The sequence below is a fragment of the Osmerus mordax genome, chromosome 1 (genome assembly GCF_038355195.1).
Source record: "Osmerus mordax isolate fOsmMor3 chromosome 1, fOsmMor3.pri, whole genome shotgun sequence".
NCBI classification, from domain to species: domain Eukaryota; kingdom Metazoa; phylum Chordata; class Actinopteri; order Osmeriformes; family Osmeridae; genus Osmerus; species Osmerus mordax.
This window is the reverse complement of record NC_090050.1, coordinates 18,549,036-18,572,965: the sequence shown is the minus strand read 5'-3', so window position 1 is coordinate 18,572,965 and position 23,930 is coordinate 18,549,036. Positions and strand designations below refer to the sequence as shown.

The following is a 23,930-nucleotide window of genomic DNA, read 5'->3' as shown; positions in this document are numbered from 1 at the left end:
GTCCAGTCGAAGAGAAAGAGGACTTTTATCATCATAGAGTGGGACTCATACAGCAGAGCCAGAGATTGTGCTTTGTTTGGCTTCCATCAGCAGTGTTGTCATGGTTCCCCCTGTCCGAGAGCCCTCACAGGTCTGAGGGAGAGGGGATAGGGCTGTGTCTATGTTCACAGGTCTGAGGGAGAGGGGATAGGGCTGTGTCTATGTTCACAGGTCTCAGGGAGAGGGGATAGGGCTGTGTCTATGTTCACAGGTCTGAGGGAGAGGGGATAGGGCTGTGTCTATGTTCACAGGTCTGAGGGAGAGGGGATAGGGCTGTGTCTATGTTCACAGGTCTGAGGGAGAGGGGATAGGGCTGTGTCTATGTTCACAGGTCTGAGGGAGAGGGGATTGGGCTGTGTCTATGTTCACAGGTCTGAGGGAGAGGGGATTGGGCTGTGTCTATGTTCACAGGTCTGAGGGAGAGGGGATTGGGCTGTGTCTATGTTCACAGGTCTGAGGGAGAGGGGATTGGGCTGTGTCTATGTTCACAGGTCTGAGGGAGAGGGGATTGGGCTGTGTCTATGTTCACAGGTCTGAGGGAGAGGGGATTGGGCTGTGTCTATGTTCACAGGTCTCAGGGAGAGGGGATTGGGCTGTGTCTATGTTCACAGGTCTGAGGGAGAGGGGATAGGGCTGTGTCGTGATGTTAATGGCTCCGCCTCACACCGTGAAGCTGCAGTAGGTCTCAGGTGAGCTCGAAGCTAGGACCGAGCCCTAGGCTAGGACCGAGCCTTAGGCTGGGACCGAGCCCTAGGCTAGGACCGAGCCTTAGGCTGGGACCGAGCCCTAGGCTGAGACCGAGCCCTAGGCTAGGACCGAGCCTTAGGCTGGGACCGAGCCCTAGGCTGAGACCGAGCCCTAGGCTAGGACCGAGCCCTAGGCTAGGACCGAGCCTTAGGCTGGGACCGAGCCCTAGGCTGAGACCGAGCCCTAGGCTGAGACCGAGCCCTAGGCTAGGACCGAGCCTTAGGCTGGGACCGAGCCCTAGGCTGAGACCGAGCCCTAGGCTAGGACCGAGCCCTAGGCTAGGACCGAGCCTTAGGCTGGGACCGAGCCCTAGGCTGAGACCGAGCCCTAGGCTGAGGCCGAGCCCTAGGCTAGGACCGAGCCCTAGGCTGAGGCCGAGCCCTAGGCTAGGACCGAGCCCTAGGCTGAGACCAAGCTCTAGGCTGGGTCTAGGTGACACTGTCAAATTTGAGGGGAGGCAGGATTCTGTTAATCCCAAGAAACAGTGGAGCACCACCAGATGGAGCTAAACACACTCTCTAACAGATGCAGGGGATGTTACCTGGAGAGAGAACCTCACCTGGAAATAGGTGTGTAGGGTGGCGGGCGGGGGGGGCAGAGGTCACACCTGACATCTGCTGTCTTTCTCTTGATTCTATTACCCACAGAGTGACTGTAGAATGAATGTGTTTATGTAATCCAGAAATTCCCACAATTCCCACAATGCACTGCTCCTGTCTAAGCTTGACGTCCCCTCTGATTCAGTAGTTGTGGCCAGTTCTGTGGTTTTTATAGGAAAGGCTCAGATAATGATGTAGTTTCCCTACTGTCATCATTGTAGTGGTAATGGCCCTGACTGTGAATGATGGGAAGACAACCTATTATCTCTGATAGCTCTGTTATAGAGACAGGATAGGATCTAGCTATGTTCTGATACCCAGTCACGATAGGCGATGACTATCAACAGGCCCTGACTCACGTTGTTTTGACCACTCTGACTCAGTTGCCCACACAATCCTGTAACCTCTCTTTGTGGGATATCGTGTTAAGTGTTCATGTCAGAGTCTGTGTGGGTGTGAGTGTGTGTGTGTGTGTTAGAGAACGCAAATAATAACAACCCATTCACCATACACATACATTCCTCTGGGAAACGATACAGATTCAACAGGGCGCAGTTACACATTTGTTTTGGGGGTTCCCGTGTATGCGGGGGTGGGTGCGTGGGTGTGTGTGTGGGTGTGTGTTTGCTGCTGAGACACTGAATCCCCCTTGTTCCTCCTCCAGACTTTTACACTCACGCCAATTTAAGGGAAGTGGGGGCGGAGGAGGAGGAGGGACTAGGAAGTGATGTTGTAGTTTAGGGAGGAAAGAATCGTGACTAAGACTGTCCCTGTGACTTGCTCTGAGTGGAGAGGAGTGGTGTCACGAGCAGAGACACCGATTGTAAAAGTCTATGGCTAAGCTAGCTCTGTGAGAGAGAGAGAGAGAGAGAGAGAGAGAGAGAGAGAGAGAGAGAGAGAGAGAGAGAGAGAGAGAGAGAGAGAGAGAGAGAGAGAGAGAGAGAGAGAGAGAGAGAGAGAGAGAGAGAGAGAGAGAGTGAGTGAGTGAGAGATGGTGTGTGTGCGTCTGATGTATACAAACCACATGAGGGTGCCTGAACTATCTTGGATACACTGAGTCGGTGTGAGGGTTGACTCCTGGCCTTACAGGTCCCACTCCCTGGTCAGGTCTTTGGATTTCCAGGTATGGATCTCTCTCCCCACCCTTGGCTCACACAGAACATAGCTGCATCTCTGCAGTGCGCTCATGCTGTCCACAGGACCCATGAACAAGGCATTCGGTATGATTTGACACGGATACACTAGGTGTTGTTTGAATGCAGGCTTTGTGTACAGGGTTGGTGAGTAGACTGACTTTTCATTCACACTCACATTCTGTGCTTCTTTACAATGGGCCACTTGCTAACGCTCGTTGTCACTGGCAGGAGAGACTGTTCCTAATAGTGACATGCTGTGTCCTAGTCAGACAGATATGTGTTTCTTACCTCTGTTTGGTTCGGCAGTAACATTGTTGCTAGTATGCATCCCTGCTCATGGCAACCACATTGTAGTTTGTAGAAACGAGTCTTTGTTGCTCTATTGTATGTCCAGTAAAATAGTCTTGCGTGCGTGTAAATATGTGTTGTCGTCAGTAACTTGATGAAGTGTCAAGAAAAGGCCACCTCTGAGACTCATCTGAATGTAGGAATTTGCAAACTCAGTTTCTGGTTGTTCTTGATTTTTTACAAATGACATCAAATCTGAAGTAAACAAGAGGTTTAGCATTGTGATGTTTCCGCGCTTTTACGTCCTGATTCTCTCAGCGTGTTTTCTTCCTCTTCCAGGAAGAGGAAGTTCCTTCACTTCTGTCCTGACCTCACTGACAGTTGTGCAAGCAATCAAAGAGGAAGAGAGGGCTTGTGGTAATGTTGCTGAGTCCATTGTGTCTCAGTTTCAGTATTCTGTTATGGTCTGGTATAGCTAGGCTGATGGGAATCCTGTCTGATGCTGATGGCACACAGTTATGAGAGTTCATCCAAATAGTCTAGTGGAGTCCATTCCATTAGTTTCCTCTCTTTGGAGGAGCTTTGAACCGGTAGGAACCTATTTGCTCCAGATTCTTGTTTCCTCCATCCTACCCACGAGGAGGCCACTGATGGGAGATGCACCCTGTAAGCAGCATGACCCATGGACCAGCGGAGGGAGGGCTTTACCACCAGCATGTTCTGAAGGGCTATTTTGAGAGTTCTGATAACTCCAGCTCTGATCAAACCAATGTTTTTGAGATGGGATAAATATATTGGAGTTAGGAGAAGTCCTTGAGATTGATCTCGATTTCATGGTGATGATTTAGAAGGGTCATTGATGAGGTCACGTTGAAACTCCTCTCAGAATACACGCACAACACACTCACTGTTGCATCTGTTGTGTATCCAGTGGAATGCAATCTCTATATATGTCATAGAGGGTGTGTGCCTGTTGTCCTTGCAGGACCCACAACATTACCTACCGCCAGGAACAGTACACCACTACTAACACCTAATGTACTGTGCCAACTGCAGCATTGCTACAGCTTGTTGCACTACCGACAGAACATCACGATCACAGCAATATCCTATTAAGAGGTGGTTCTACTTCCTGTAGCATCTAATGTTGTTGCTGTTGTGTATTTCCGTGCTGATTACAGGCTGTAATAACACCTTCCATCCTCTTCTGTGCTCCTCCCTCTCTCACTGTAGATTGTCGTCGACCAGAGATGTAGAGAACAGCAGGAGGAGCGCACACTACATCTCTTTTTACTCTTTCCCCACAAGCAGGTAAGTGTGCTTTTGTGTTTTGTGTATTTTCCTGGCAAATCAACGCACAGGAAATCGTTCACCTGTTTCCTGTTTCGGACATGTCAGACCTCGGAAGGACATGTCTGGCCCAGACACACTGTGTTTGTGGAGTTTCCTTGCAGACCCTAGCGGAGCAGAGATGTTGGCCAGTAGAAGAAATGACAAGACATCAGTTAGTCAAGGAGGTGCTCAAGTCCATTTACCCAAGCCGGCCATGCTGCAGTAGATAGGTTGTAGAAATAAGGTTGTTAGCTGACAAAACTGACCCCCTCCACACTCCCAAGCTCTGTTTTGGACTTGTATGATTGTAGGCTAAACACATTAACAGAGATGTGCTACATGGGATAATATACATGGCCTTGGCACACACACACACACACCCATACACACAGGGCCCAGGGGAACAGGGTGTTCCTGAAAAGGGGAACAGAGAGTGAGGGGGGTTATTTTAGTCTTAGACCAGGCAAGCAGACGTATCACTGCGGAAGAGGTGTGTCTGATTGCTCTCTTCATTTCTGTACGAGGCTCTCCTCTCAATGGTCTCTCATGCCCCCTCACACTGGCCCAGCTCTGATCGACACTGATTGATAGCTTTCCAATCACAGTGCCCTTTGAATGGTACCAGTGCGTCCTGTACGTGGGTGTGTTGTCTGTTGTTGATCCGTGTTGCTGTCGGTGTGTTTGCTGACATTCCCCTCTGCAACCTTGCTCGGGCCCTAGCATGGAAATAGACCGCTGCCTTTTGATTGGTTGGCTCACACTACCCACAGTCCTGTAAACATAACCTGGGCTACCCGCCATACAGTGTGTGTGTGTGTGTGTGTGTGCTTGTATGTGTGTGTGAGTGCGCCTGCGAATGAAGGTGTATGTGTTCATGTCCTGTATTTAGCTGCTCTAGGTTGACTGTTAAATGGGCCTGCCTGGAATGGCACTGCAGTGTCTATAAATATTGTCTCACAAATTAACACCCTGGTCCTGAACACTGGCCTCAAACTGCCCCTGTGTTTGCACATCATGTCAGGGTGTGTGTGTCTGTGTGTGTATGTTTGATTAAAGTATGTATCTGTACGCCTATTAATGTGTATACATTTCCTACTGTAACTCTGTGCAGTGTGTGTGTGTGTGTGTGTGTATGTGTGTGTAGCTAATCTTCAGCCCAATTCATTATTGACCCCTGACCCAGGCCCTCCTCCATGTGGTCCTGCCCACTCCCTGACAGGCTTTGATGTTAAGGCTGTGTGACATCACAGTGCTGGCCACACAATGGCGCCAGTGTGCCCCCACTGCGTCACAGATGGCACTGCGACCCAGTGGATGCCAGGCAACTGGATGGGCCATGTGGGATAACACCCTGCCTGGTAGCAGTGTGTCACCATATGATATCTGGAAGTGTTTGTGTGTGTGTGTGTGTGTGTTTGTGTGTGTATGTATGTATATGCATATGTATATGTGTGTGTGTGTTTATCCAGATGTGAACATACACATAGTTCCTACAGTATAATGTTCCTGAACCATACAGAGTCATGCCATACCATCTTATCTGTTCAGGTTTTGATGGGATTCTGTAATGTCTCCATGCACCCTAAAGAAGCAGGCACTGATTTACACACAACGCATTTGCTCACTCCGAGCCCAAAGAAAGACAGACATGTTTGACTAATAACAACTGAATAAAGTAGTTGTAGTGTTGTGGTTCAGTAGCCAGGGGGTCAGGAGATGTGCTGTTGTGTAGGAGGATTCCATGACAGCACTGTGCTAAGCTATCCTCTAGTCTAGATGTTAGGAGGCCGCAACAAGCTTCTGGGAGCTTGCGTGCTCTAAGTATTCGGATGCTAATCTCAAGCTCCCACAGGTTTTAGTATGTTAGCTTGCTAAGCTAGGCGGTGCAGCAGTTCCAGCACACACAGAGACTCTTCTTTCTGGGTGGCATTCCTGTCCTGGCCGATTGAATTTGGAGATGTAATCACCCCATTCGTCGAGATCTATAAATACACTTTAACAGCATTCCGTATGTGTGTGGTGTGTGTGTCTGTGTGGTGTGTGTGTGCGTGTGAGTGAGGAGTCAGAAGTACTTCTAAAACGCATACAAATGAGCTTCAGGACCTACTTCAGCATGGGACTTAATACTGTGTAATAAAAGTGATTAGACTTGATCGTGTTGTGATAGTCACTAGAAAGTATACAGCGATGGTGACCTGATAGGGTATGGTGATAGCAACTGGACAGTGTGTAGTAATGGCTACTTGACAGTGATTTGTGAAAGCGACCTGCCAGTGTGTTGCCACGGTGACTTGACTGTGGGTAGTTTGAGGGGTTTGTCAGTAGTTTTTAGGGTTGAGGTTCTGCTTCTGTTTAGTGCCTTAGAATCAGCTTTGCCTTGAACTGTTGAGACGAATCCTTGGAGTGTTTGTGTGTGTGTATATATCGTATTGTGTAAGTCTTTTGAGTATGTGTCTGTATCTGTGTGAGTGTGTGTTTGTATGCGGGCCAGCCAGTGGGCACAAAGCGGGTAGTGTGTGCCCAGTGTGTGCCCCCTCGGGTGCTGAAATGTACACGGTGGACAACAGGCGGCTTCAGTCCTTCTCAATAGGAGCTGCCCTTCTTATTGTACCTCACACACAATGAGCTATTCTCTCTCTCTCTCTCTCTCTCTCTCTCTCTCTCTCTCTCTCTCTCTCTCTCTCTCTCTCTCTCTCTCTCTCTCTCTCTCTCTCTCTCTCTCTCTCTCTTTCTCTCTCTCTCTCTCCCTCTCTGTCTTTCTGTCTCTCTCTTTCTCTTTCTGTTTCTGTTTCCCTCTCTCTGTCTCTCTTTCTCTCACTCTGTTTCTCTCTCCCTACCTCACCACCCCAAAGGCAGAGTGTGTAGCTGATGACAGCTAGCAGAGCTTTGGATTGGCTATCAGGATCCTGATTGTGACTCAGGTGTGTCCTCATCGCAGCAGCCCCACTAGCCCTCGTCCTCAGCAGGACCAGCAGTGGAGGGGCAGGAGGGGTGCTGAAGCTATGGGCTCCAGTCATGTGGAATAAAAGCTGAGTCATGCAAGAGGGGAACAGATGAGAAGCGCCACACGAGTCACTGTAGAAAGGGGAACTCTGGTCTCTGGGACTCCCCAGGATTGTGTAGGGGTTTACGTGTGGTAGATGAAGGCTGGGCATGTGTGTGTGTGTGTGTGTGTGTGTGTGGGGGGGGGGCAGGGGTGGTTAGGTGGTGTGGGGTGTTCAGGGTGTTCCCCTCTGATAGTCTGCTCACATGATCACCCCAGAACAACAGAGCCACATGACTACCACATGACTTCCCAAATTGTTACCATGGTAATGCTCCTTGTCCCAACCCTTCTGGGTGGGGAGGGGCGGGGCCCATGCAGCACCCCCCCCCCCCCCCCTTGTCCCACACCACCTTACCCTTGACTGACAGTCTGGTATTCAAGCAACACAGACACATAGATCTGCCTGCTGCTGTCTTTTGTTGTCATTTCCCTCCAGAAAGGCTCATTATTGAGGGTCTGACCTATGCTGCTCTAACCAGAACTTTGAGCTGTTCTGTAACAAGCGTGGGGCCTGTGGCTGCCTAAATATAGTGGTGTGAAGTTTATATCAGGCTGGCTAATCTTAGTGAGTCCTTACAGGCACTATTTTCATGACACATATTTATTTATAAACAAATCAGATTGTGAGTAATACAATGTTTATTGAAAAGTGTTCTGTTTGCGTGCATGTCTGGGTTTGTCTAGGGTCTGGCCATGGGAACGCTCGGGCAAACAGACCTGGGCTACACACATACAGAAAGATGAGTGGCGTGAATGCATGCCATTGTTTGAGTCTGATATAGAAAACACTGTGGGTCATGTTGTTCATTAAACAGTTGATATAGAGAGCTGATATCATATGACTGTATGATGTACACCACAGCTCAGACACATCCCTGGGGTCGGGAAGCAGACAGGAATCACATTGTCCTCCACAGCAGCCAGGGAGCAGCAACGGGGCACAGATCTTTACAGTGATTTATCCCTCACGTCTTTACACCTCTTGTTCCCTCTCTCTCTCTCTCTCCCCCCCCCCCCCCCCCCCCCACAGCTTCCTCACTCTCTCGGGCTGGACTGCGGTGCGTCAGCGTCGTCTCGCCCCCCCCTCCCCCCGCGCCCCCCAGCCATGGCCTCCCGCATCGGCATACGGCTGCAGGTATGTAAGATGGCCGCCTGCTGTTACGCCACGGCAACAATACCCAAACAACACTGGGATTCTTTGTAAAGGACAAACAAAAAAGATTTAACCATTTGTAACCATTGATAAACCCTCTGAATTTTTTTTATGGTACATCTACAATCCCAAGGTTGCAGATCTGTAAGCGCTGGGACTCAAATTTTAGCTGACCTGAAAACACTACTTTATGGAACTTTATAAACCTGTACAGAACAAAACTGCACCAGAAATAGTGTTGTTTAGTGTGGGTTGGCTTTCCTTAACATATACTGTTAGTAGTGCATAGTGCCGTAAGGCTGAGTGTGTGTGTGTTGATGTGTCTGTGGTGATGTGTGTGTGTTGATGTGTATGTGTGTGTGTGTCCAGCTGATGCGTGACCAGCTGCAGCAGGAGGAGCAGCGAGAGCGCCAGCTGCAGCAGCAGCAGCAGAATGCAGCGCTGCAGTACATGCACCAGCGCATGCCCGGCCCCCCGGCCCCCTCCCCCGCCATCAGTGCCCCCCAACACTACCAGAGCATGCAGGTGCCAGTGGAGGTGCTCAAGGTGAGACTGTGTGTGTGTGGTGTTAGGGTGTGTGCGTCTGTGCGTGTGTGGTGTTAGGGTGTGTGCGTCTGTGCGTGTGTGGTGTTAGGGTGTGCGTCGGTGCGTGTGTGCATCTGTGCGTGTGTGCATCTGTGCGTGTGTGGTGTTAGGGTGTGCGTCTGTGCGTGTGTGGTGTTAGGGTGTGCGTGTGTGGTGTTAGGATGTGCGTCTGTGCGTGTGTGGTGTTAGGGTGTGCGTCGGTGCGTGTGTGGTGTTAGGGTGTGCGTATGTGCGTGTGTGGTGTTAGGGTGTGCGTGTGTGGTGTTAGGGTGTGCGTCTGTGCGTGTATGGTGTTAGGGTGTGCGTCGGTGCGTGTGTGGTGTTAGGGTGTGCGTGTGTGCGTGTGTGGTGTTAGGGTGTGCGTCGGTGCGTCTGTGGTGTTAGGGTGTGCGTCTGTGCGTGTGTGGTGTTAGGGTGTGCGTGTGTGGTGTTAGGGTGTGCGTCTGTGCGTCTGTGGTGTTAGGGTGTGCGTCTGTGCGTGTGTGGTGTTAGGGTGTGCGTCTGTGCGTGTGTGGTGTTAGGGTGTGCGTGTGTGGTGTTAGGGTGTGCGTCGGTGCGTGTGTGGTGTTAGGGTGTGCGTGTGTGGTGTTAGGGTGTGCGTCGGTGCGTGTGTGGTGTTAGGGTGTGCGTGTGTGCGTGTGTGGAGTTAGGGTGTGCCTGTGTGCGTCTGTGCGTGTGTGCGTCTGTGCGTGTGTGCGTCTGTGCGTGTGTGCGTCTGTGCGTGTGTGCGTCATCGTTTCATAATCAAAGGGCCGGAGGCAGGTTTTTGTGTTTTTTTTGGGGGGGGGGGGGGGCCAAAGGATTTGGGCAGAAAAACTTAAAAGGGAGTTTAGCCAGTTTGATCTCTATAACAGCTCGTCACACACACACGCACACACACTCACACACACATGCACACACACACACACACCCTGAGATTAACTGACCCAGGCTGGGACCACCACAGTGAAGTTACAGCCTAGGCCTGAGCAGAGTCCTGCTGTGGGGAACTGTCAGTGGTGTTGAGGAGAGCGTCTCATGTCGTCCCCCCAGGCAGGGCAGGAGACCCTCATGGGGCACGTGGACCTCGAGGTCAGATTCAATTCAAAGTCATCAGACGTTCACCGAGCTCTGAATTAGGAGAGAGAGAGCGAGGCCGAGAGAGCGAGGCCGAGAGAGCAAGGCCGAGAAAGGGAGAGAAAAAGGGAGGGGTCAAAGTGTGCAGACAGCAAGAGAGCGATGGGAGGGAGTGAGAGAGAACGGAGAGAAAGTGGAGTCAGGGGGAGAAGATCGAGGGAGAGTATAAGTGGTGTGGAGTGGAAGGAAGGGGCTGGGAGGGGTGGGGGCATTGGGACTTGTAGTAATCCACTCACGTGTTGCAGAGAGGGGAGGCTGCCTCGGTGAGCCTCTCTCCTGTGGGCACTGGAGGTGGTCAGACGCAGGAGCAGGGCTTCTGACTGCCCGCTGAGCACTGGAGAGAAACCACACAGTCCAGCACAGCCGACAGCACCTAGCCCCGCAGAGAGAAGGAAAGATAGAGACAGAGAGAGGGAGAGAGAGACAGAGAGGTAAAGATAAAGAGAAAATGCGGTGGAGCAGCAAGCAGGTAGGGAACCCTGGGGGGATGAGGGGGGTGAGGGGAGGCAGAAGGATGGAGGTGTTGTGTGTGTATGTATACATGTGTGTGTACTGTATGTGTGTGTGTGTGTGTGTGTGTGTGTGTGTGCGTGTGTGTAAATTAGATATGCATCACAGGCAGGCAGGGGGGAGATATTGTACAGAGACAATGTGATCTGCAAACAGGGGCAGATGACATTTTTGCCGACTTTCAGAGTTGTCAGAGTTCTTATCTAGAAGTAATGGTGTGTCTATGGGTATGTTGCTGTATAGGCATATACATGCATATGTATATACATGATATACATGTATGTGCAGTGGGTAGGAGGGATTTACAGAAGTCTTTATAAAAACGGTTTTGGCATGAAGTTGTCAGCGCTCACTCCCATCCGTCTTGTGAGTGTGTGTCTGTGTTGATGTCTCAGTGTAAAGTGGACAGGTCCTGTCTCTCTCAGCCTCTAGTCTCTCCAAAGAGCCCTGGCTTCATGCCTTCAACTGTAAACAAAAACACACACTTACAAACTGCACCAACCAATCAAATAGGGGCCTGTACAAACCTATCCAGCGCCTTGGAGAGGACAACAAACCCAAATACTTGTTTGGCATGAAAAGCTAACTATTGGATTTTACATAAGCCGAGTGTTCGATTATGAAACTGTAGGAGAGGGGGGGGGGGGAGGTTCTTGGAGCAGGAGGCAGGAATCTGCTCGGCTGATCTTTAGCCTTTGATGTGAAAGAATGAGGCCAAGCTTTGCTCAGTGTAGTACAGTCTAACCAGTAGACTTCACCAGGAACATACCATGACCTGTTACTCTCCATAGTGTGGTACTGTCCAAACCCGACTGATCTGTTACACAGTGGTCATGTCCAGTTGATGGTCCTGGGTGAAATGTCCATATTTCCGAGTTCATGTGGAGCGCTAGCCATTGATGCTGCGCTGTGTGCAGCGATGACCTGGGTGATCTTAACCCCTGGTGGGTGTGTGTGTGTGTGTGTGTGTGTGCAGGTGCAGACTCATCTGGAGAATCCCACAGACTACCACATCCGCCAGTCCCAAAGACAGCAGGTGAAGGAGTACCTCTCCACCACCTTCGCCACCAAACAGGTATGGTGCCCGCCCTTCTGTCTGTCCGTCAATCTGTCTGTCCACCTCCTCCTGTCTTCAGTGGTTCTGTCTCTCCTCTCTGACCAGACGGTTCATGCAGTAACAGGGGTGGTGCAGCCCTCCCCTCCCCCCTCTCTGGCCCCACCGGGGGGCTCGGCCTCCGCCCCCCCTCCCCTCCACTCCCCCCGGATGCGCACCGAGCAGCTCATCACAGGGAACAGCGCCCCCAACAGCCCCATGGCCCTGCTCAACATTGGCTCCAGCCATGAAAATGAGGTATGCTCACACACACACACACACATTCACAATACAAACACGCAAACACCCGTTTGTACTAAAGCTTATGTCTAGACAATTATGAAAGCCAGAGAAAGCTGTGATAATCTGGTGACGTGTTGCACTGTAAACAACTGTACTGTTTGACCTGAAATATACACACCGCATTTTTGACGTCCTCAAAATGTGGAGGTGCATGTGTGTGTGGGCCGGGGGGGTGGGGGGTGGATATATGGCTTGATTGGCCTCTTGTATAAAGTAATAGAGACAGATGATTACCTTCTCTCCACACTTTATGAAGATGTCATAATGATTAGATTGCCCCTGGTATAAAAGACCAAGGTTTATTTGACACTTCTACTGTTTGTTTATGCATTTTGGAGTGTGTACGCTGCATGTTGGAGTGTGTACGCTGCATTCTTATATCTGCCTGCTCCTTTGTGTGTGTGTGTGTGTGTGTGTGTGTGTGTGTGTGTGTGTGTGTGTGTGTGTGTGTGTGTGTGTGTGTGTGTGTGTGAGTGAGTGAGTGTGCATGCATACATGGTATGTGCCAGTGCGTGTGTGTGTGTGTATTTTATGTGAATATGTGTGAAGTAAAAATCACTGTGCAGCCTAACTTCAGCTAACCGACTCTGATTGTCATTGCAGTTTAAATGCTCTATTATGGCCTTGCAGCCATAATTACAGCTTAACAAGTGACAGGGGGACGACACACCACCCAGAGCCCTTTGAACCTCCCAGACTTTGGCCATCTCTGCCCCCTCCCCCCTCCCCCCACACAGCTAAACTGCAACAGAAGCAAAATAGACAAACACTTCAGATGTTGACTCAATACTAACTTCACCTCTCGAGTAGAGTGGTGGTTGAACACTGTGGGATTGGAGTGATTGCATCAGCTGTCAAGTAAATAAAAAGACTAATGGGTTGCACCTCCTCCAGCGAACGCCTTGATGAGATGTGCGGGTTGAAATGAGTTACTAGCTGCTCCGTGTTGGTCTGTTGGTGTCTCTTGTGTACCCGGACATGGAAACCTTCCCTAAGCTGCTCATGTTATTAACAAACGTCCCTAGGGTTGTGAATAACGTTTGGACTTCTTGCTTTTGAAGCAGATGGACGAGGTCATTGATGACATCATCAGCATGCAGTCCAGTTATGATGACATACAAGCATATATCGACCCTGTTCAGATGCCCAACACAGTAAGTAGGACAGATATCTCACAGTTTTGTCTCATCTCTTCATCAGCCCTCCATTCTCACTCTCTACGTCTTCCTGTCTGATGACTATTGATGCTCTTAATAACTGCTCACTCCCACTCGTATCAGCAGCCTTCCTTCCTTCCTTCCTTCCTTCCTTCCTTCCTTCCTTCCTTCCTTCCTTCCTTCCTTCCTTCCTTCCTTCCTTCCTTCCTTCCTTCCTTCCTTCCTTCCTTCCTTCCTTCCTTCCTTCCTTCCTGCCTGCCTGCCTGCCTTCCTTCCTTCCTTCCTTTCCCTCCCCTGTCCTCCTTTTCTCTCTCAATGCCCTTGTCATCTTGCTCTCTACCACTCTATTCTCCTCTTTACGTCCCTCTACCTCTCCTCTCTAACCCTCTCTTGTCCTCTCTCCCTCTGTCTGGTCCTCTCTCGCCCCGTCTGGCCCCCAGTGGTGTATTTTGGTCCCTCTGTGCTCTCTCTGTGTGAGTCATTGGGGTGATTATGTCGAGTCATCAGTACTGAGGCTCTGACTGGACTCTGAGACAGAAAGGCCCTCCTTGTTTTCTTTATTTGAATCCATCTTTATAGATTCTCTCTTTGTGAATATCCGAACCAGCACTGCTGCTCCTGCAGCTGTTGTTGTTGTTGTTGTATAAAATTCCTTCAGCTTCAAAACGGCAGAACCTTTCCCTGAGACGGACTCAGAATGTTTGCTCCTGTGTATAGAATGAACTGCTGATCTATAATGGCTAGCTTCTACCTTGTCTGCCTGTCTGCCTGTCTGCCTGTCTGTCTGCCTGTCTGTCTGCCTGTCTGCCTGTCTGCCTGTCTGCCTGTCTGCCTGTCTGTCTGCCTCCTGCTGGACCCTTTGGCCCAGGGGAAGCTTTCAGTTCTCTTGAAGGACTTTAAGTGTTTAATTGATTTAAATTATTGACGTGAAGCGCTGGAGAGATTGAACATTCCTTCCCTGAAAAAGCCTCTGGTCTGTGGGTATCCATCTTAGAGAAGAACTACAGTCCTTTGTGTTTAAAGGAGTAGCTTCTAAATTAACAATTAAACCACTGCCAGTTAGAGTTCAACTTGTTTACAAGGCTTTCAGAGGAAAGCAGGAGGAGGAGGAGGAGGAGGAGGGAAGAAGGAGAGGGGTGAGGGGGGAGGAGGGGAATTTGTGAGAGGGGAAAACAGGCTGAAAGTCCAGTTAGGGGAAAGTTCACTGGGAATAGGTAGAAGAGAGACCGGACTGGTACTGCAGAGGTTAGTCTCTCATGAGGACTGGAGTGAGAGAGAGAGAGAGAGAGAGAGAGAGAGAGAGAGAGTGTGTGAGAGAACACAGGCCTAATGAAAGAAGGAAGGATGAAGGAAATGAACAAGACATATGCCATTGTGGAAGTGATTGATGGAGAGCAGATACAGCTGGTAAGATGACAACCTAGGAGCTGGAGGTTAGGCTGCTGGGGCTGAGGCTGAGGCTGGGAGTTAGGCTGGGGCTGGGGCTGGGTGTTAGGCTGTGGGGGGCAGGGCTGAGGCTGGGGCTGGGGGTTAGGCTGTGGGGGGCAGGGCTGAGGCTGGGGCTGGGGGTTAGGCTGCTGGGGCTGGGGCTGAGGCTGAAGTTGGAGCTTGAGTTAGGGCTGGGGTTGAAGCGGGAGCTGGGGCACGGTAGGTCAGCTCAGCTCTAACTCCCAACCTCGGGTCCCTGATTATGGGATGAACCTGGAGCGGGAGCAGTGTGATAGGGGAGCGTGGCTTTGGTGGCAGAGCAGAGCTCTACAGCTGGATCCGTGTGGGCAAATGTCCAGCCAGAGGCACGCTCAACCATTAGAGAGACATTACATAGCATGCCAGAGTGAAGGTCGCCACCAACCTCTGTTCTATCTGCCCTCTCTGGCCCTCCTCCAGCGTGTGTGTGTGTGTGTGTGTTGAAGAGAGAGACTGGCTCTGTGGAATTGAAAAGGCTTGTTTGAGTGTATTGTTGATTGGCTCACTCAGTAGATTCTATTGTTTGTGAATCACAATGATGAATTAGATACAGCTATTGATCATCCTTCAAGGACGTAAGCCAGGATGTGATGAGTTCAATTTTTAGAGAGATTTTGATGTTTTTAAACTCCATTGTAACCTTTCAAACTGTCCTCTCAAAACTGCATGTCTCTCACCCTCTGTGTGTATAAGAGATATGTGTGTGTGTGTGTGTGTGTGTATAAGAGATGTGTGTGTGTGTGTGTGTCTCTGTAGACTCTCTGGAGGTTTTCTCAACATTACCCCTGTGTATTTCACTGTGACATCCCCTCCTTGGTTTGAAACTGTGAGTTTCCTCTAATGAATGAATCTCCTCTACTAATCCCTGAGGTGGATTAAACTAGTAAACTCCCTGGAATTTCTGGAATCTCAGAGTTTAAGGAAAGCTGGGACCACCACACAGAGAATCCCAGGCATAGCACACTCCAGCTGAAAGTTTGAGAATAGAGCGTATTTGTTTGTGTGTGTTAGCTGGTTACAAAACATGGGATCCAGTCGTGCTTGCTTTCTGCAAACATATTCACGTTTGCAGAGTGTGCAGAGTGTGCAGATGTGCGCTGGAGATATTGATTAAAGGTTTTAGTGAGTCAATCTCTCCCACCTCGACATAGCGTTGGATCTCAGAGCACTTCGCTGCAGAACCTCTTTTGAGGAGAGTGTGTAGAGTAAAGCAGAGGTTTGAGGAAAAGAGCAGTGTTGAGAGGGGAGCATGGGGAGAGGACAGATGAGGCTGGGAGAGCATGGGGAGAGGACAGATGAGGCTGGGAGAGCATGGGGAGAGGACAGATGAGGCTGGGGGAGCATGGGGAGAGGACAGATGAGGCTGGGGGAGCATGGGGAGAGGACAGATGAGGCTGGGGGAGCATGGGGAGAGGACAGATGAGGCTGGGGGAGCATGGGGAGAGGACAGATGAGGCTGGGGGAGCATGGGGAGAGGACAGATGAGGCTGGGGGAGCATGGGGAGAGGACAGATGAGGCTGGGGGAGCATGGGGAGAGGACAGATGAGGCTGGGGGAGCATGGGGAGAGGACAGATGAGGCTGGGGGAGCATGGTTAGCACTGGTTCTTACGTGACCTGGGACTGAGCAAACCGGTTGTTATATCAACATTTCCAGCCATGGTAGAAATGTCAGAAGTGGCTCATTCAGAAGTATGTGTATATCTACTCCTCAGTAGTCTGGGAGATAAGCTATCTGTTTGAGATTGCTATCAGTCAAGCCTCATTAGGGATCTCAAAGAGACTGAACTGTATTCAAACTCATAAGATACATGGACCTTCTACACAAACCCTCTCCAAACTCAACCTGTAGCGATCCTGAACCAGATCCCTTTCATAGTGACTGCTACGTTTCAACTAGGTTCCACAGCCATTACACAAGATTTTGACAAAGACATGGGGGAAACTGCTGTCCCAACATCCAGTAGTTGGAGATAGGATCAGCGATAGGGCTAGAATAAACCCATAAAGAGGGTGATAAGCAAAATGACTGATAGTAAATGATTGGTGGTTTTGTGTGCATGCGCTGTCGTTTAAGGGTGTTGTTTGACTTGTAATCTATTGCTATCTAGTCTTTACAGCTGCTCTCTAAAGATGCAGTTTGTGTTTATGAAGCACCCTACCCAGTCTTACGCTTTGGTCAACACATGATGACCCTATATAAACCCTCTGGAGACACAGCTACCTGGTTCATCCTATAAACCTTCAACCACTTTGAAACCTTGACGTTCTGCAGTCCTCTTGTAGAGAAAGAGTTAGACAGAAGGAGGTATCTCTGTCCATTTTCAAAACAGGCATGTAGGAGATATAGGGGAACCACTTGTCTCTGTAAGTGGTTATGTTATATTAAACAAACTAGTTGGTCACAAAGACTGTATTGGTGTAATCATTCCATAAGCACCCAATTAAAAGCCCCAAAACGTGGTAGTACGTATAGCTGGGGTGGGGAGGAACCTGCTGGTCATTTTGGAGTGCTTAACATTAATCTGAAGCATAAGCATGTATGTACAACCCCTGCTTAACCTTACAATCCTTGGAAGCCTAGCTTTGATGTAATAACTAGATCTGAATCTTGAGGATAGAGCTCTTTGTGGTACTGAGTTAATCAATAGAGTTTCTAATGGGATATTAAGAGTTTGAGTTAATGATACTTACTTAGATAAAGTAACTGATTGTGTGTGTGTGTGTTCTCTCCAGCTCCCTCTCTCCAGCAGTCATCTAGATGTGTATTCAGGACCAGGCATGACAGGTCCAGCCATCGCCATGACCAGCAACTCCTGCCCTCCCAGTCTGGCCATCAAACGAGAGATGTCAGGTAGGACCAATCACAGCCGCACTCACAGCCTCAGAGGCCAATCAAACAGGCAGAAACATAATGTGACCAATCAGTCTTGTACTAGTCAAAGTACCAGTCTTTGGTAGAAACATAGCAACAAATTTACAACTTTTCTTATTAAACTTTTGTGTTTCATTTGCTGTCATTTTGAAAAGAACACATTTACATAAAAAAGACTCAGCTAGTACATGAAAGGACCATTGTACGTGGTATGTGTGACCAATGGTAGGTCTGTCATGACTCCTAATAGGGATGTTATCCAAAGCCGAATACTACATCCTAATAAATGTGAATTATATGTAGCAAAAAAAAAAATTCTATCTGAAATGATAACTTACTGCCCTGCTGTAAATCCTACATCCTGCTGTACCTACATCCTACATCCTGCTGTACCTACATCCTACATCCTGCTGTACCTACTTCCTGCAGGCCACTGCTGTAATGTGGGTATCCAGGGTCAGACAGACAGTGTTGGTTGATTGCCTTTTGTTTTTGTCAAGATACAGAAGCCCGTGCGATGGCCAAGGAGAGACAAAAGAAAGACAACCACAACCTGAGTATGAACTCTCTCACACGTTCTCCCTTTCCTCGGTCCTCCCTCTTTTCCTTCAGATGTGTAATCTGAGTTAGCATTTTTACTCATCCTTCACTTTTATTAGTGCTCCCTTCAAAGTACACACACACACACATACACACATACATATAGGTTCCATGTTGATTTAGCCGACAGTGTGACTGGTGGGTAAATGGTTAACCTGTTACTTTGTGCTGTTCTTGCACTAACATCTAATTGCCTGTGACCGTGTGCCTTGCTCTAGACCAGGATGTCTTTATTATAGACACTTGAGGCAGCAATAACAGGAATGGACCTCAGATTTCCCTTATACTATATTTGACAGTGGGGGGGGGGAGGGGGGGGGGTGTTGACTGCTGTTGCAGAGATCACCCATTACAACTCCTATCCCTGTGTTCCTGTCTCTGTTTGGTTCAGTTGAGAGACGGAGAAGGTTCAACATCAACGACCGCATCAAGGAGCTGGGGACCATGATCCCCAAAACCAACGACCTGTAAGTCACCATGCTGTGTGTGTGTGTGTGAGAGAGAGAGAGAGAGAGAGGAGTACTGTGGACAAGGTTGTCACATATCTAAACTGCCCTCCCGTGTGCTGCGTGTGCAGGGACGTGCGCTGGAACAAGGGCACCATCCTGAGGGCGTCTGTGGAGTACATCAAGCGCATGCAGAAGGACGCACAGAGGACCAGAGAGGTGGAGAACAACTTTAAACGCATGGAGATGGCCAACAAACAGCTGTGGCTGCGCATCCAGGTGGCTTTGATAACACAAACACACACACACGCACACACAGACACACACACAGACACAGACATAGACGCACACATTGATACAAGCAACGGTTGTATTAATACATGTCTTTCCACCTCTTTTCCCTTGTAGGAGTTGGAGATGCAGGCTCGTCTGCATGGCCTCCCCAGCTCCTCACCCTCTGGGCTGAACTCGGCCGACGTGCTGGGGCCCTATGTCAAGCAGGAGACCAGCCCTGAGGAGAAGCACCAGCACCCTAACCACCAGGCCCAAGTCCAGCACCAGCACCAGGCCCAACACCAGGGCCAGCAGCACCAGGCCCAGCATCACCTCCACCCCCAGGCCCACCTTCACCAGCAGGGTCAACCTCACGGCCAGGGCCAGCCTCAGCCCAGGCAGCTGCCACCACTCCCCCCTCACCTCCAGCCCCAGCCCCCCCTCCAGTACCCAGCTGTGGGCAGCTCTCAGCCCTTTGACTTTGCCCAGTCGCTGGACTTGTGTGATGGGATTCCTGGCTACCCAGATGGTCTGTCGGGGCTAGGGGACCTGGGCGGGTTGGATGCCCAGGGAAGGAGAGGTGACTTGGGCTTCCTGATGGATGAGCCCTTGTCTCCTTTGGGTGGAGACCCGCTGCTCTCTGCCATGTCCCCTGAAGCCTCTGTCGACTCAAGCCGCAGGTCCAGCTTCAGCATAGAGGATACAGATATATTGTAGAGGAATACACACACACTCATGTGCGTGCACACACACACACAGACACACTCACACATTGAAACCGCTCACACATGGGGATGCAGACATTTGTACTGTAGAAGAAACACACAAACACTTTTTAGACACATGCGCACACACACACACAAACACGCACGCAGACCGACGAAACACACACCTGTGACATTCATGAAGGGCCACTGATATACTGTGATAGGCTTTTATGCTCTGGTCAACTACCTACCCACTCATACACTGAAAGCACTCGGAGAGGCAGAATTGTGGAATTAGCCGTTCACCAAGCACATACATGAATGCTGACTCTTGACACAGACACACACACACATACAGTTGACACAAATAATGGGCCCAGATTCACCAACACCAACACAAAGACTCTGCAAGAGGCATCTAATCTTTGTCTGAGAATGGAGTATTGGTAGCCCTCCAATGTAAATATCCTAATAGAACTAGAATGATTTATACACAATCTATGCACACACGCGCCCACACACACTCCCACAGACAGACTTCCTTCTCACTCTAACATGGAAGTGCTCCTGTTATTTGAAGGGAAATGATACTATGTGAGGCACTGCCACCCTCCTTCCCCTCCACAGGTTGTCCAGAAGGAGGCTTCTGACACCCCACCTTTCAACTCTGACCTTCAGGGTACTGACACTCAACAACATGGAGGACAAAGCTGTGTTCGAACCATGTGATTAGCATGTCGAGGTACTTCAGAGAAGCAAGGGTCGACCCAGAACCCCTTTAGGAACGAGAGCCAGTCCCAGTGTAGGACCAGACCCCTGGCTGCCAGCGTGCCTTATGAGCTGCCTCCCTCTGGCGTCCACGGCTGGAGCTCCAGAAGGAGGAGAAGGGCAGGCCCAGAGCACATGCTCAGGTAATACTGTAGTGCCATAGTCTTCACTGTAAAGCACAGCACTCACACAGCACGCGCGCACATACACACGTACACACAAATACACACACAGCAGTGTGCCTTGAGGCTGTGTTCAAATCAACACTTTAAGCGAGGCGTCGGGGCCTCGCCCACTCTGGGTTCGACTTCCTGGACAGACCAGGTGACCACCCAATCAGGTGGAGAGGGAACACATGCCCTCGCTGAAGTCCACTCCCACCAGACACCACTAACTTCCTTAGCCAAGCTTACGACTGGTTCATCACAAGTCCCATACCCAGGAAGGTCAAGAGGTCAGGAGGTAGTCAGGGTAGTGCTGGACATGGTGGTGTGGACTGTTAGAGTCAGGTGTTGGAGCCTGTGTTAGTGTCCAACCAAGACCAAACCCAGAGTTGGTTAGAGGACTGAGACTCCCCTTTGATTTGATATAGCTTATGATCAGTACAGAAAAAAGGAAAGAAAAACTGATGATTATGTTTTAAAGAAGTTATTTGTTTTTATTCTTTATTGTAGTTTTTTTTTTGTTTTTATCTCCCAAAGCACTGGAACCTATATTATTTTGATGACTTTGTACATGAAAAGAATTTATGAAATAAGTTTTATTTCTTATGTTTTATGCCACTAAGCCACTTCATTGTATTTTATTTGTACTTGTACTTTTTATTCATTATTATTTCATTTTATTCCAAAAATTAGTTTTCCTCTCAGAGCCATTTAGATATGAAAGTATTTAAGCCACTGGCTGAACAGAATGTGACTAGTGGGGAGCCATAATATTACATAGCTTATTTACTCTTTTTTGTGTAAAGAATCGTTTAGATTACACCAGACTTTTAAGAAATGAAAAAAAAAAAAACATGTACATGTATGATGTCATTTTTATATTGATTGGCTTGTATTTTATTCTCTTTTTTTAACCTTACAATTTGGAGCCAAACTAAGTTAACAGGTGATTCTTTGATTTGATTGAGTTTTGTGCTTTTTTGTGGATACCCATGACCCCATAGCCGTGCCAACTCCACCACAGCATTCTTGTCTCTCATGGGGCCCACCCCCCTCTGCCCCCACTGGGGTAACTATGGAGACAGACAGCTGCCTTTTGATGAACTCTGAGATAATGGTGCCTGTTGCCATAGCATCAGACTGACCTTCCTGTCTCTCTGCCCCTGCCTGCCAGAGTTGTGCCTTCTCCCAGCTCCAATCAACTCTGTTGTTGTTGTTCTTGTTGTTGTTGTTCTTGTTGTTGTTGATGTCAAGCCGACACTCCAAAGACTTTGTCTGCAGATTTGGGAGGTGTAGTCCCCTCTGTGACCCCCCTCTCCCTCTCCCTCTCCCTCTCCCCCTCTCTCCCTCTCTCCCTTTCTTCCTCTCCCTCTCCCTCTCCCCCCTCTCTCCCTCTCCCTCTCCCCCTCTCTCCCCTCTCTCCCTCTTCTCCCTTTCTCCCTCTCTCCCTCTCTCCCTCCCCCCTCTCTCTCTCCCCCTCTCTCTCCCCCCCTCTCTCCCTCCCCCTCTCCCCCCCTCTCTCCCTCCCCCTCTCTCCCTTTCTCCCTCTCTCCCTCCCCCTCTCTCCCTCCCCCTCTCTCCCCCCCCCTCTCTCCCTCCCCCTCTCCCCCTTCCCTCTGACCCCAACATGCCACTGCAGGGGGACTGGGACACTCACACCACCATGCATGGGAAACTGGCCTTCTGCTTTTGCTTTGGATATAAAATGTTTTACCAAAATCCACCAACCGCTCCCCGAGTGTTTCTTTAGTGTTGGTGTTTCTGACGTGCATGCTGAGGTTTCATGTTCACGTTGAGCAGAGATCAGTTCAAAGGAAGTTCACCTCAGGTTTAGGCATGGTACTGGGGGGTATTCCAGAAAGCAGGTCGTGTGACATACCCGGGTAAGTTAACCCCTCCAGCTGACACCCAGCGTTGTAGCAACATTGCCAGTAGGTTGCTGCAACATTGTGAATCAGCTGGTGGGTTAACTTACCCGGTTATGTTGCATAACTTGCTTTCTGGAATACCCCAGGAGAGGCATATCCTATTCTGGTTGGTTTCACATCAACATGCTGTTGTTATTTAATATTTCCACCAGAGAGCGCCAGATAGCCATCTAACCAACCATGCAGGACCGGTCTCACTAACTTTAATTTATTCTCTGTAACAATCACAAAGAGAAAGAGAGCTGCAATGCAATTAACCTATTTTTAAATACCATTTTATTAGGGCAGTTTATCCCCAAAGAAGAGGCTCTGGAAATAGGGTGGAGGAAGGAGGGGATAATGAGGGTGCTGAAATTTCTCTCTTTAACTCACATACACAACACACACACACACACACACACATACACACACTCAGACAGTTTATAATGATGAATTAATCAGAAAACATGCTAATATTATTGAGTCACATTACATACTGTAGAATGACATTACGTTTAATCAAAAACAATTAAATCCCTCTCACACACACATCCTGTCCTCTTCTCAGTGTGTGGTGAGTTGTCTGGTATGTCAGGAGATGGTTCCATCTAGAGCCTGTGTGTTTGTGTATGTGTTGTGTTTGTGAATGCAGAAGTTATTGGACAATGCAATTTTTTTACTTTGATTCTCTGCTCTAGAATCTACGTTTTTGATGAACTGACAACGAGACAGAGTCAGACTGTCACTCTTCATTTCAGGAAATTGTGCATTTCAGATGTCTACAAATTATACAGAAGTATATCAAGCGTTTTAGTCCACAAACCTTACCCTGCATCTCTGTCTGAGGTTGTGCAGATGTAGTCATCACACCCATATGCTATGGGGGTCTTTCATGGTCAACCAATGCGTTTTTCATGGCTGAGTTCACCAGATATTTATTTTTTGATGATAATAATGATCCATAGTGTTGATTTGGATATGTCTAGGATGTGTGCAATTTCCCAGATTAATTCATGTTCATGGTTTAACCTTATAATGGCTGTATTAATTTGCATCGACTTCTTTAACCTCATAGTCCTATCCAATAACAAACCGAGTCACACTTTTGGAGGTCCTGTAGGTGTTGATTAGACTACATATGGTTATATGTCATTGCAGTTGGTGGTCTCTTCACACTCCTTCTCTCCCCTCCTCTCCCCCTTTCCTCCCCTTCTCTTCTAATGTATTAGGTCCAGCTCTGCCATCAGGTGATCTATATCTACCCTTAAACAGCCTTTCTGAGCTTAAAGCTGGGCAATCCTTTTCCTTCTCCACACACACTCACACATGCACTCGCACGCACACACACAGTTAGTGGCTCCTAAGTGTGTAAGTGTGTGCTTGGCGTACGCTGGCCATCCAAAGGCCCATTCTCCCAGGTCTTTATGATGCTAATGTACTCCCCAGCCTAATAAATCCCTGTAGAGCTGGGGAGAAGAGATCTTATGGCTCGTTCTGAACACCATCCGCTTCCCCCACCACACACACACACACACACACACACACACACACACACACACACACACACACACACGCCTCGCCACCCCCCCACCTCTCCTTCCACAGTAGAAGTGCCTGCCT

General features: G+C 49.2%; 1 protein-coding gene and 1 non-coding gene across 3 annotated transcripts in view; both read left to right on the top strand.

Moving 5' to 3' along the window:
• The window catches only part of tfeb (transcription factor EB), a 29,751-nt gene extending 7,971 nt beyond the window's left edge, over positions 1–21,780 (top strand). Inside the window, exons 2-12 of one of the 2 annotated variants that reach the window (XM_067240913.1) lie at positions 4,043–4,120; positions 8,218–8,322; positions 8,710–8,886; positions 11,528–11,626; positions 11,714–11,902; positions 13,012–13,101; positions 17,307–17,424; positions 17,952–18,002; positions 18,437–18,512; positions 18,623–18,770; positions 18,900–21,780. In XM_067240913.1, the coding sequence (XP_067097014.1) occupies positions 8,293–8,322; positions 8,710–8,886; positions 11,528–11,626; positions 11,714–11,902; positions 13,012–13,101; positions 17,307–17,424; positions 17,952–18,002; positions 18,437–18,512; positions 18,623–18,770; positions 18,900–19,481 (1,560 nt within the window). In that variant the 5' untranslated portion in view covers positions 4,043–4,120; positions 8,218–8,292 and the 3' untranslated portion in view covers positions 19,482–21,780. Of the gene's footprint in view, positions 1–4,042; positions 4,121–8,217; positions 8,323–8,709; positions 8,887–11,527; positions 11,627–11,713; positions 11,903–13,008; positions 13,102–17,306; positions 17,425–17,951; positions 18,003–18,436; positions 18,513–18,622; positions 18,771–18,899 lie in introns of both variants that reach the window. The other variant, XM_067240906.1, reaches the window with a different exon arrangement.
• Positions 21,385–21,494, top strand: LOC136954006 (small nucleolar RNA SNORA5). The gene has a single exon (XR_010878051.1). It is a non-coding gene; the product is annotated as a small nucleolar RNA SNORA5 (small nucleolar RNA).
• Positions 21,781–23,930: the final 2,150 nt, after the last annotated feature.